At 45.0% G+C, this 14,744-nt stretch overlaps 1 protein-coding gene across 1 annotated transcript in view; it reads right to left on the bottom strand.

The window, feature by feature from the left end:
* Positions 1-1,272: 1,272 nt before the first annotated feature.
* The window catches only part of LOC134983782 (zinc finger protein 585A-like), a 213,333-nt gene continuing 199,861 nt past the window's right edge, over positions 1,273-14,744 (bottom strand). Inside the window, exon 7 of the mRNA XM_063949418.1 lies at positions 1,273-2,738. Coding sequence (XP_063805488.1) covers positions 1,405-2,738 — 1,334 coding nt within the window. The 3' untranslated portion in view covers positions 1,273-1,404. The remainder of the gene's footprint in view (positions 2,739-14,744) is intronic.

The raw sequence follows: 14,744 nt of genomic DNA, 5'->3' as shown, positions 1-14,744 counted from the left end.
TCCGAGTTGGTCGTAGCTACGAGCTATCTGAGTTGATCGTAGCTACAATCATCTTCCCTGACATGCGGGGGAAACACCCAGCACAGGGCTAGTCCGCCCTGCAGGTCAGTGCCTCCCCCCCCAATTACAAAAGCATCACACACCGGCGATGCTTTTATATTTCTGGAGTAACTCCCAACCAGTGCAGCTCCTGCCGCTGGCCGGGAGTTGTTCTTCACTGCCGCCATGATGGCCCGCACCCCCAACGGTCCAGCCACGCCTGCGTTGGCCACCGTCCAGCCCCCTCCCTCTGTCTCAGAGGCGATCGCTAGGCAACGATGACTGGCATGCGCCGGCGCAGTTCCGACCCGATCGCTGCGACAAACTGCAGTGAGCGATCAGGTCGGGATGACCCCCAAAGTGGGATAATACGAGTACATGTATGACTAGGTAGATCTTCTGAGGGAAATAAGTGCTGGAGTTTGGCTATGGTCCACACATGAGGAACTGATTGTAGCTGATGCCTGATGTCTAAGTGTCACTCCACCACCCAGGACATCAAGATTCCGCACATTGGCCCTCATTCCGAGTTGTTCGCTCGCTAGCTGCTTTTAGCAGCATTGCACACGCTAGGCCGCCGCCCTCTGGGAGTGTATCTTAGCTTAGCAGAATTGCAAACAAAAGATTAGCAGAATTGCTATTAAATAATTATTTGCAGTTTCTGAGTAGCTGTGGACTACTCACGAATTGCAATCAGCTCAGTCTGTTTAGTTCCTGGTTTGACGTCACAAACACGCCCTGCGTTCGGCCCGCGTTTTTCCCTGAAACGTCTGCGTTTTTTTGCAAGCGCCAGAAAAACGCAGACTTGCCGCCCAGAAACGCCCCTTTTCTGTCAATCATTTACCAAACACCAGTGCGACTGAAAAGCGCCGCAGAAGCCACAGCAAAACTGCTAAGTTCTGTGTTAAATAACTAAGCGCATGCGCCCTGCGTGCCTTCCGCATGCGCAATTTGCAACTAATCGCAGCATAGCGAAAATTGGCAACAAACGAAATCAGAATGACTCCCATATCAGCATTTTATAACTCTGAACCCCCAGGCGCAAGCCTGGTTGGTTTGCAAAGTTGAGCTGTTGCCCTGCCCTTTGTTGGTGAGCTTCTATCATAAGGACCTGTTTCACCAGGACTGAGTCACAGCCAACTGGCATCACCCACACTTGGAGATCAGCTAGACAACCATTTAGGATTGGTACTGGGTTCTCAGTACCCGGAGCAAAAGACAGGTCATCTGCATAGCAGTGGTAGATGAGGGCATGACATCTGATTATTTCACCCTGCGGTAGCATGTATTATTGCAAAAAGCATAGGAGATAGGATAAGAACCTTGAAGAACAACGCATGGCAATGATAAGTATACTCCAGAAGATTAAAATGGCTTCTCACCTGTGTGACTTCTCTGATGTGTAACAAGTTGTGATTTCCGTGTAAAACATTTCCCACACTCAGAGCAAGAAAAAGGCTTCTCACCTGTGTGACTTCTCTGATGTTTAACAAGATCTGATTTTTGTGCAAAACATTTCCCACACTCAGAACATGGAAATGGGTTCTCACCTGTGTGACTTCTGTGATGTATAACAAGTTGTGATTTCCGTGTAAAACATTTCCCACACTCAGAGCAAGAAAAAGGCTTCTCACCTGTGTGACTTCTGTGATGTATAACAAGAGCTGATTTGTGTGAAAAACATTTCCCACACTCAGAGCATGGAAATGGATTCTCACCTGTGTGACTTTGCTGATGTCTAACAAGATGTGATTTCTGTGTAAAACATTTCCCACACTCAGAGCAAGAAAATGGCTTTGCACCTGTGTGACTTCTCTGATGTTTAACAAGATCTGATTTGTATGCAAAACATTTCCCACACTCAGAACATGGAAATGGCTTCTCACCTGTGTGACTTCTCTGATGTATAACAAGTTGTGATTTCCATGTAAAACATTTCCCACACTCAGAGCAAGTAATTGGATTCTCACCTGTGTGACTTCTATTATGACTAATAAGATCTGATTTGTGTAATAAACATTTCCCACATTCAGGGCATGTAAATGGAGTCTCACCTGTGTGACTTCTCTGATGTATAACAAGTTGTGATTTCCATGTAAAACATTTCCCACACTCAGAGCAAGAAAAAGGCTTCTCACCTGTGTGACTTCTCTGATGTTTAACAAGATCTGATTTTTGTGCAAAGAATTTCCCACACTCAGAACATGGAAATGGCTTCTCACCAGTGTGACTTCTGTGATGTATAAGAAGAGCTGATGTGTGTGCAAAACCTTTCCCACACTCAGAGCATGGAAATGGATTCTCACCTGTGTGACTTCGCTGATGTGTAACAAGTTGTGATTTCCGTGCAAAACCTTTCCCACACTCAGAGCATGGAAATGGATTCTCACCTGTGTGACTTTGCTGATGTGTAACAAGATCTGATTTCTGTGCAAAACATTTCCCACACTCAGGACATGAAAATGGCTTCTCACCTGTGTGACTTTGCTGATGTGTAACAAGTTGTGATTTCCATGTAAAATATTTTCCACAGTCAGAACATGGAAATGGCTTCTCACCTGTGTGTCTTCTCTGATGTGTAACAAGAGCTGATTTGTATGTAAAACATTTCCCACACTCAGAACATGGAAATGGCCTCTCCCCTGCCTTAGCTGGCTGATGGGTAATAAGCTTTGTGTTCTGTGTAAAACATTTGGCATCTATAGAACACGGAAACACTGTATCTACTCTCCGAGCTGTAACAGATGCACCAATATCAGAGTGATCAGGAGAACATTTCCCAGGATCAGAGGGACCAGCTGATAGAGCTGGATGTATAATTGGGGTAATGGGGTTAGCTCCTGGAGAATCCTGTCTACTGTCATTATCTTTTATGTCACAATCCGGGGATAACATTAGATGTCCTTCTGAGATATTCCTGCTTGTGTGTCCATCTGCTGGAAATAAAATACATTATGGAAATGTGACATTTTCTGTAACAATATTAATCCTGTAAACAATAGGAGAAGACGACTCTCTGGGACACTTAATTGTAAATGTGTGTATAATAAAACATAACTTTTAATGAAGGCTTTATAATATTGTGTCTCAGACTATCATTGTGTCCACCCTCCTGAGAACACTCACAATAACAAATGTAATATTATAATAAGACTTAGATATATCTCTCTCTTGTACTGGTAACTAACCATGAAGTATAAATGGAGATGTAGTCACTCGCCAAGTCCTATGTCAGCACCAATGTAAAACAATGGATGGGGAACATATCGTATGAATTGGAGATTCTAGATGAACAATAATATCAGTCATATGAGCTGATGGATCAGAGAAATGTCTCCTAATATTACTCCTGGAAGCATTGGTAAGGTAGCATTCCTTTATGTGTGTGCTCATACGCTGGTAAGCCTGTACATGTGTTACTCACCCTTATATAAGGTATATTGCTACAGCAGAGAAGGTGTGGTACAAGGTATTACATGCAATACACCATATAATACCCTGCAATCATCATCTGCTAGGTTATAATCCACTCTTACACCCCCATCATCAGTGTCTTACCTCTATATTCACAATAGTAATAAGGAAGATGTGTGTACAGTAAGTATGATACAGAGAATTACATATCAGGATCAATACAGCTGCCGCCATACTTCTGCTTCTCACACGTGTGCTACTGGCAGCAGTGAACATCTGAGTGAGAGTGCAGGGAAGACAGCAGAGTCCTAATGAGAAAGAGATTGGATCTGCCTTTGCAGAGATGTACCACACCTGTCACCCCTGTTAGTATATAAAAATAAGATTTTAAACCTACCGGTAAATCTTTTTCTCCTAGTCCGTAGAGGATGCTGGGGACTCCGTAAGGACCATGGGGTATAGACGGGCTCCGCAGGAGATATGGGCACTCTAAAGAAGTTTTAGTATGGGTGTGCACTGGCTCCTCCCTCTATGCCCCTCCTCCAGACCTCAGTTAGAGAAACTGCCCAGGGGAGATGGACAATATGAGGAAAGGATTTTGTTAATTTAAGGGCAAGATTCATACCAGCCCACACCAATCATACCATATAACCTGGAATATACTACGCAACCAGTTACCAGTATGAACAAAAACAGCATCAGTCAAAGACCGATTCCAACTGTAACATAACCCTTATGAAAGCAACAACTATATACAAGTCTTGCAGAAATAGTCCGCACTGGGACGGGCGCCCAGCATCCTCTACGGTCTAGGAGAAACAGATTTACAGGTAGGTTTAAAATCTTATTTTCTCTTACATCCTAAAGGTTGCTGGGGACTTCGTAAGGATCATGGGGTTTATACCAAAGCTCCCAAATGGGCGGGAGAGTGCGGATGACTCTGCAGCACAGATTGAGCAAACGCGAGGTCCTCATCAGCCAGGGTATCAAACTTGTAGAATTTTGCAAAAGTGTTTGAACCCGACCAAGTAGCTGCTCGGCACAACTGTAATGCCGAGATGCCTCGGGCAGCCGCCCAAGAAGAGCCCACCTTCCTAGTGGAATGGGCCTCTACCGAATTTGGTAACGGCAATCCCGTCAAAGGAATCTATTTCTCTGTCGTTCACATCCGGAACGACGACTGCTAATATAGCGGTTACCAGTCTTTTCACCCAGCTGAAAACTTTTTCGGCTTCTGCCATTGCCGCTTTGCTCCTTTTTCCACCCTAGCGGCTTACTTACACCACTGCTGTCAAGTCGTCCGACAGAATTAACACGGGTAGATCACGAAGCATATGTTCATTGAAAATAGCTCTTACTTCAAGAAAGCTTATTGCAGACAAACTTCCCAGCTTGACCTTTTCCTCTGGAAATACTTCCCTTGCAAGGACTGCTCCCCAGTCTCGGAGATCTGCATGCAGGGACACCAGGATCTCATCCTGGATTCTGAACCTTCCTCCCTCTAGGAGGTGAGAACTGAGCAGACACCACAGGAGTGATATCCTGGCCTGTGCAGGTGAGATCCGGACCACATTTCCAACTGGCCCCGTGAAAACCACTCTGGCATTTGACCTGCTCACCGAAAAGGCCTCTTAGGCCGCACCCATCTTCTTCATCAACGGAACATAATGATGGATTGTCACTGCAAATCTGACCCGACTCCGGATCCTCAGACCTCTTTCCACAGGAACACACACAACTTCAACCGTTCAGTATCTACTCTGATATCCACCTCCGACATCTCCGTCATTGGGAACAACAGCCATTCCATGTGTTGAAGAACAGTCAGAGAGAAACAACGATTTGCACCACTTGTTTCTTGACCTCGCCTTAATCCGGAGAGCGTCTGAGTACAGAATAACAATGGCTCCTACTACTGAAAGAAACCCATCATACTGCCATCACTCCGGTGAAATGGCAAAGACAATCCTGGACATCAACCCAGGTAAGCTAAATGCGGAGAACAATGCATTTAACCCCTTTCTACCTTTACGTGCTGGAGCTCCCTGGCCTGAGAGATTCCATCTTGTAGTTCAAATTCGTAAGGAGAAATCTTGGTTTTCTTTCTTTTTTTTTTTTAACAGGGACAGCAGGACAATGCCCTGAACCTGACGCAACTCTGGTATGGCGTCGCGTACTACCTCCCCTTTCAGAGGGGAATCGGTAAGATTTACTTTAAAAATCAGTGAGGGGATTCATCTGTAAACTCCAGGATGTCCCCCTTAGGATTCCATTATTAACTCACAGGTCCAAGTCCATTCCCGGACTGACTGAAGAGTATTGGACGAGTACCCACCAGAGTGGCCTCCAGCCAGATAGACCCAGCGACATGCGGTGGATGTGGTAGAAACAGAAAACGACATCCGCTTCTGCGAACCTGACAAGGCTGCAGAACTCTTACTTTTCACCTTCCACAATCTGCACCGAAAGGGAAAAAAGAACGGTATCGAACCGGTTAAAATGACTGCATCCCACAGCAGAATGCGTCACCAACCGTTGTGAGGGAATCTAACTCACGAAGTTACACTTACCAGTGGTATCCGCCGAGATTGACTGAGGCCTCCCCTAACAGCGGTACACCGTCCCAGGGAAACACTCCAGTATCTCTCGGAGTCAGCCTCAGCATTCCCCCGGCCACACCTCCTGCAGTCGCACGGCAGCCTGCCGCCATGTTATAGAGAAGAATCAACATAAGACACACCCCCTCTCTCTATAGGGTAATTCTATTGGATGTCTTTCCAAATATAAACACTCCCCCATGTGCAGGTAATGCAAATAACTCCAAAGCATAGAATAAAATATCACTTAGCTTCCTGTGTACGATCCTTTATGACAGGGCCCCGTGCAGACCAGGAGTTGACTTTCACAGTATTCAATCCGCAGCGGGAAAATAATAAACATTCGGACTCCTTGTGAGGATCTGAGACCAACTCGTCACGGCCGACCTAGAGCTTTATCAACAGAGCGACCAGCACATGAGAAGGAATACTTTTACTTCAGCACTCATTAGAAATCATAATATGAATATACATAATGTAATACACATATCCTACATATATATATATATACACATACACCATACATATAAGCGGATTGTCCGGAACCATTGGGTCCCTAGTGACATCAATGTGTTCTGAATGTGTATGACCATGTACTGAATGCCCCAGTTGTGGATCTAACAGGAAACCTTATGGTCGACAGAAAACCTAGCAATCGTCGACAGCAGGGAGTAGTAACCAGGCAAAATAACATTCTTGCGACCCCGAGGGGTCCGAGGGAAATATACATATATAATTTTAATATCACACCCCCACAATACTACCATGTCTGTGCTCGAGCTACAGGCCCATGAAACCGTACCATACATATACATATAAATATATATACAGGTATAAGGCAGTTACAGCATGTTAATTTACACCCAGTATTGACAGTTGGTGCCGACAGGGTCACCCACATACTACTGTGTCTCCCATAGCGTGTTTACTCTTTGAAAGAATACCACTACCAACCTGCTGACACTTCATTTACTCAATCAAGTACCACAGGAGTCGGCAATGCCGACAGAGATAGTCCCATAACTGTCTGCGACAGAGCCCTCACACATGTCGACACATGTGTACTAAAAGCTATAGTGGGTATCTGACAGGGAAAACACAGACACTTATATACAACACACTGACTACACGGCCATGATCTAACATAGTGCTATACTTGTATATTGCACTAATCACTGTGCCCCACTTTGTTTACACTGCTATGTACACAGAGCTTTTGGCGGGGACTGTTGGAGAGAATGGCGCTGTATCGTGCTGTGAGGGCTAAGCCACGCCCCCGTTTCGGCGCGCTTCAGCCCCGCTGTTATTTTAACGGTTCATGCTGGCGGGGGTTCGTATACAGTGTCCGTGCACTGTATACATGTCATGCCAGACATAAGGGGAGGAGCCAGTTCACACCCATTCAAAGTCTTATAGTGTGCCCATGTCTCCTGCGGATCCCGTCTATACCCCATGGTCCTTACGGAGTCCCCAGCATCCTCTAGGACGTATGAGAAATCCTGGGAAAACCCAGAGAAAAAATTCCAGATCCCTAAAAGAATTCTCATTGCTTTCCCTTTCCCTGAAGAGGATAGGAAGAAGTGGGAAAATCCACCTATAGTAGATGCTTCTGTATCTAGGCTGTCTAAAAAGGTGATTTTACCTGTCCCTGTTTCAACCGCCATAAAGGAGCCGGCTGACCGCAAGATTAAGACTACGCTCAAATCACTATACACTGCTACAAGCGTAGCTTTAAGGCCCACTATTGCTTGTGCGTAGATTTCTAAAGCCATAGTAAAGTGGTCAGACACCTTACTAGAGGACTTAGATTCTATGGATAGGAGTGACATTGACTTGTTTTTACGTCACATACAGGATTCTGCAGGTTTCATGGTGGAGGCAATGAAGGACATTGGCCTGCTTCTTCCATGGCTGTCTCGGCACGCAGAGGACTCTGGCTACGCCAATGGACTGCGGATGCAGTATCAAAGAAAAGTGTGGAGAACCTGCCATTCACAGGTCAGGCACTATTTGGGGACGCATTGGATTCGTTGATTTCCACGGCGACTGCGGGTAAGACATTTCTTCCCACAGCAGCAGCCCCAGCTAGGAAATCATACACCTACACTGCAGTCCTTTTGGACCGCAACATTTAAAAAATCCAAACCCCCTCCCACCTTCTTTACAGGAGGTCGGGGAAGATCAAAAAAACCTGCACCAACAGGTTCCCAGGGACAGAATCCAGGTTCTGCTTCCTCCAAATATTCAGCATGATGGTGGACCTCTCAGCCTGGAGATCAGGCAGGTGGGAGCGAGACTAAAAGATTTCAGTCACGTCTGGGTGTCATCATGCTTGCATAGAGGGACAACAGCAGCACTGTGCCCGCTGCCCTAATGCCGCCATCTGAACCGGTTTAGCACTCACCACTCAATTAGAGGTGGCGGCATGCTGTGGGGAAGAGTGCACACCGCTGTGGGTGAGCGAAACAACCCCTTTCAGGAGCTATGTCCTGTCAGCGGGGATCTGGACTATTAACCGTTCAAGAGGTTGGTACCGGTACCCCCCTAAGTCTCACGACGCAGGCAGACTGGTGCCAACCCGTTCTTCCTGAAAACAAAAACTAAAATAAAATCTGAAGAAAACTCTCTGGAGCTCCAGAGATTGCACCCGGCTCCTTGGGCACATTTTTCTAAATGTAGTCTGGTAGGAGGGACATAGAGGGGAGGAGCCAGCACACACTAATGATTTCTTAAAGTGCCAGGCTCCAATAGACCCGATCTATACCCCATAGTACTAAGACCATCCCAGTATCCCCAGCCTAGAATAATAGTGGCTGATGGCTCCTGATGTATGAGATACACCAGAGAGTGTGGGGAGAAGACTGGTCAGATCTCTGGGCTGGTAACACACAGTGACATGATGTGAGGGGGAGCAGGAGTATAATAGAGGCTGATGGCTCCTGATGTATGAGATACACCAGAGAGTGTGGGGAGGAGACTGGTCAGATATCTGGGCTGGTAACACACAGTGACATGATGTGAGGGGGAGAGCAGGAGTATAATAGGGACTGATGGCTCCTGATGTATGAGATACACCAGAGAGTGTGGGGAGAAGACTGGTCAGATCTCTGGGCTGGTAACACACAGTGACATGATGTGAGGGGGAGCAGGAGTATAATAGAGGCTGATGGCTCCTGATGTATGAGATACACCAGAGAGTGTGGGGAGGAGACTGGTCAGATCTCTGGGCTGGTAGCACACAGTGACATGATGTGAGGGGGAGAGCAGGAGTATAATAGGGGCTGATGGCTCCTGACTTCCCCACTGGGAAAATAAATATTCCTCATTAGTTTGTACCGACAGAGGAGGGTGTAGGATAAGAGATTGCTGTGGTGACTGAGCAAGGAGAATATGTGACTCTTTTCTGTAATAAGTGTTTATTACTCACCTGTGCTGATATCTGTAGGGATCTCCTCCTCCTTACACTGCTGATCACCCCTCACATACGTCTCTTCTTCTCCCTCTATATCTTCTGCCTTTATATCAGTCACATACGTCTTTTCTTCTCCCTCTATATCTTCTGCCTTTATATCAGTCACATACGTCTCTTCTTCTCCCTCTATATCTTCTGCCTTTATATCAGTCACATACGTCTCTTCTTCTCCCTCTGTATCTTCTGCCTTCATATCAGTCACATACGTCTCTTCTTCTCCCTCTATATCTTCTGCCTTTATATCAGTCACATGCGTCTCTTCTTCTAACTCTAGATCTTCTGCCTTCATATCAGTCACATACGTCTCTTCTTCTCCCTCTATATCTTCTGCCTTTATATCAGTCACATGCGTCTCTTCTTCTAACTCTAGATCTTCTGCCTTCATATCAGTCACATACGTCTCTACTTCTCCCTCTATATCTTCTGCCTTTATATCAGTCACATACGTCTCTTCTTCTCCCTCTATATCTTCTGCCTTTATATCAGTCACATACGTCTCTTCTTCTCCCTCTGTATCTTCTGCCTTCATATCAGTCACATACGTCTCTTCTTCTCCCTCTATATCTTCTGCCTTTATATCAGTCACATGCGTCTCTTCTTCTAACTCTAGATCTTCTGCCTTCATATCAGTCACATACGTCTCTTCTTCTCCCTCTATATCTTCTGCCTTTATATCAGTCACATGCGTCTCTTCTTCTAACTCTAGATCTTCTGCCTTCATATCAGTCACATACGTCTCTTCTTCTCCATCTATATCTTCTGCCTTTATATCAGTCACATACGTCTCTTCTTCTTCCTCTATATCTTCTGCCTTTATATCAGTCACATATGTCTCTTCTTCTCCCTCTGTATCTTCTGCCTTTATATCAGTCACATACGTCTCTTCTTCTCCCTCTATATCTTCTGCCTCTATATCAGTCACATACGTCTCTTCTTCTCCTTCTATATCTTCTGCCTTTATATCAGTCACATACGTCTCTTCTTCTCCCTCTATATCTTCTGCCTTTATATCAGTCACATACATCTCTTCTTCTCCCTCTATATCTTCTGCCTTTATATCAGTTACATACGTCTCTCCTTCTTCCTCTATATCTTCTGCCTTTATATCAGTCACATACGTCTCTTCTTCTCCCTCTATATCTTCTGCCTCTATATCAGTCACATACGTCTCTTCTTCTCCCTCTATATCTTCTGCCTCTATATCAGTCACATACGTCTCTTCTTCTTCCTCTATATCTTCTGCCTTTATATCAGCCACATACGTCTCTTCTTCTCCCTCTATATCTTCTGCCTTTATATCAGTCACATACGTCTCTTCTTCTCCCTCTATATCTTCTGCCTTCATATCAGTCACATACGTCTCTTCTTCTCCCTCTATATCTTCTGCCTTTATATCAGTCACATACATCTCTTCTTCTCCCTCTATATCTTCTGCCTTTATATCAGTCACATACGTCTCTTCTTCTCCCTCTATATCTTCTGCCTTTATATCAGCCACATACGTCTCTTCTTCTCCCTCTATATCTTCTGCCTTTATATCAGTCACATACGTCTCTTCTTCTCCCTCTATATCTTCTGACTTTATATCAGTCACATACGTCTCTTCTTCTCCCTCTGTATCTTTGACTTTAATATTATTTAATTGGGCTTCACCCTATGTAAACCATCAATAAAAGAATACTGTAATAATTGTTGATTTCAGTAATAGATTAATACAAATATATTGATACACACAGCTGCTCTACACATCATATAGTGACAGTCACTTTGGTATATTGGGGAGACCCTAAAGCCCACCTACCTGATCCTCCTGTGGGGTCCTGTGATTCTCCTCTGTACAATCCTGGGAATACAGAGGACGGGGACATCTCTCTGGGGTATCTCTGTTACTGGGTCCATCTGTAGGAGACACACAGTGACTGAGTACAGTGTATATATGTGATTATCAGATGATGTGTGTATATAGGGGGCCCCAATACCTGCTCTCCCCTGTACAATACATGACAGTCTCCTCTTACCCAGTGATGTGAGGGGCTGGTGATTCTCCATCATCACGTCCTTGTACAGACCCCTGTGTTCCTCTATATACTCCCCCTCCTGTATGGAGACATAGACAGTGACATCCTGACACCTTATAGACACCTGACACACACAGTGATACAGTCCTCACCCAGACATGTCTCCTGGTGTTACTGTATAATGCCCCATTCCCAGCAGTCACCTCTCCAGTCATCACCCAGACACATCCCCTGGTGTTACTGTATAATGTCCCATTCCCAGCAGTCACCTCTCCAGTCATCACCCAGACACATCCCCTGGTGTTACTGTAAAATGTCCCATTCCCAGCAGTCACCTCTCCAGTCATCACCCAGACACATCCCCTGGTGTTACTGTATAATGCCCCATTCCCAGCAGTCACCTCTCCAGTCATCACCCAGACATATCCCCTGGTGTTACTTTATAATGCCCCATTCCCAGCAGTCACCTCTCCAGTCATCACCCAGACACATCCCCTGGTGTTACTGTATAATGTCCCATTCCCAGCAGTCACCTCTCCAGTCATCACCCAGACACATCCCCTGGTGTTACTGTATAATGTCCCATTCCCAGCAGTCACCTCTCCAGTCATCACCCAGACACATCCCCTGGTGTTACTGTATAATGTCCCATTCCCAGCAGTCACCTCTCCAGTCATCACCCAGACACATCCCCTGGTGTTACTGTATAATGCCCCATTCCCAGCAGTCACCTCTCCAGTCATCACCCAGACACATCCCCTGGTGTTACTGTATAATGCCCCATTCCCAGCAGTCACCTCTCCAGTCATCACCCAGACACATCCCCTGGTGTTACTGTATAATGTCCCATTCCCAGCAGTCACCTCTCCAGTCATCACCCAGACACATCCCCTGGTGTTACTGTATAATGTCCCATTCCCAGCAGTCACCTCTCCAGTCATCACCCAGACACATGCCCTGGTGTTACTGTATAATGTCCCATTCCCAGCAGTCACCTCTCCAGTCATCACCCAGACACGTCCCCTGGTGTTACTGTATAATGTCCCATTCCCAGCAGTCACCTCTCCAGTTATCACCAGACACGTCCCCTGGTGTTACTGTATAATGCCCCATTCCCAGCAGTCACCTCTCCAGTCATCACCCAGACACATCCCCTGGTGTTACTGTATAATGTCCCATTCCCAGCGGTCACCTCTCCAGTCATCACCCAGACACGTCCCCTGGTGTTACTGTATAATGCCCTATTCCCAGCAGTCACCTCTCCAGTCATCACCCAGACACATCCCCTGGTGTTACTGTATAATGCCCCATTCCCAGCAGTCACCTCTCCAGTCATCACCCAGACATGCCCCCTGGTGTACTGTATAATGCCCCATTCCCTGCAGTCACCTCTCCAGTCATCACCCAGACACATCCCCTGGTGTACTGTATAATGCCCCATTCCCAGCAGTCACCTCTCCAGTCATCACTCAGACACGTCCCCTGGTGTTACTGTATAATGTCCCATTCCCAGCAGTCACCTCTCCAGTCAGCAACTGAATGATCTTTTTGGTGAGTTCCAGGATCTTCTGGTCATTGTGTCTCTCAGGTGTCAGTGAGTGAGGTGGAGGCACCGTGATGGGGCTCTGTGTTCTACTCAGTCCTCCTGACACACGGGGATGGCTGCTGGTTATCTCACACTTATTGGATGTCTTCTTCACTATTGTGTAATCCTGTGTAATGGTGGAGACATCAAATATCAATATATACACTCCCAGATCCCCTCACCTCGCCAGTCTTGTCCCTGTATTATTACTATAGAAATTAGTGACCTCACTCTGACGCTCCCAGATCCCCTCACCTCCTTAGTCATGTCCCTGTATTAACACTATAGATATAAGTGAAGTCACTGTGACGCTCCCAGATCCTATCACCTTCCCAGTCATGTCCCTGTATTATTACTATAGATATATGGTATGTCACTGTGACACTCCCAGATTCTCTCACCTCTCCAATCATGTACCTGTATTATTACTATAGATATAAGTGATGTCACAGTGATGCTCCTAGATCCCCTCACCTCCCCATTCATGTCCCTGTATTAATACTATACATATGAGGTCACTGTGACACTCCCAGACCCCCTCACCTCCCCAGTCATGTCCCTGTATTATTACTATAGATATAAGTGACATCACTATGACACTCCCAGATCCCCCCACCTCCCCAGTTATGTCCTTGTATTATTAATTTAGATATAAGTGATGCCACAGTGATACTCCCAGATCCTCTTACCTACCCAGTCATTTCCCTGTATTATTACTGTAGATATAAGTGATGTCACTGTGACGCTCCCAGATCCCCTCACCTCCCCAGTCATGTCCCTGTATTACTATAGATATAAGTGATGTCACAGTGACACTCCCAGGAGTGTGATATACATTTGCTTCACACTGCTCCAATTATCATCTGTTACACATGCCAGGGATATTATGGTTTCTGCTTTAATATATCCTAGAATTTGAGCAATATTTTCAATCCCCACAATTACATATAATAAAATTAATAATAATAATAACGACACTAAAGGCTGCATCCAGTATAAAAATAATAACATATGTCTTTATTAACAGGACACCACAGGTTGCTCCTCCTGTGTTATAATAATAATAATAATAATAATAATAATAATAATAAAAAAAAGGACACCACAGGGTACTCAGCCAGTATAATAATAACAGGACACCACAGGCTACTCAGCCTGTACAATAATAACAGGACACCACAAGCTGCTCCTCCTATATAATAATAATAATAATAATAATAATAATAATAATAATAATAAATACAGGACACCACAGGCTGCTGCTCCCTCTGTATACTAAAAATAATAACAAGACACCACAGGCTTATCCTCCTGTATAATAATAATAATAATAATAATAATAACAACAACAACAACAACAACAACAACAACAACAGAACACTAGAGACTGCTCCCCTGTATAATAATAATAATAATAATAATAATGATGATAATAATAATAATAATAACAGAACACAAGAGACTGCTCCTCCTGTATAATAATAACAACAACAACAACAGGACACTACATGCTGCTCCCCCTGAATAATAATAATAATAATAATAATAATAGGACACCACAGGCTGCTCCCTCTGTATAATAATAATAATAATAATAATAATAGTAATAATAATAATAA

Source organism: Pseudophryne corroboree (assembly GCF_028390025.1).
Source record: "Pseudophryne corroboree isolate aPseCor3 chromosome 3 unlocalized genomic scaffold, aPseCor3.hap2 SUPER_3_unloc_24, whole genome shotgun sequence".
Taxonomy (NCBI): domain Eukaryota; kingdom Metazoa; phylum Chordata; class Amphibia; order Anura; family Myobatrachidae; genus Pseudophryne; species Pseudophryne corroboree.
Note: the sequence above shows the minus strand (reverse complement) of the source record. Positions and strands in the feature narration are given on the sequence as shown.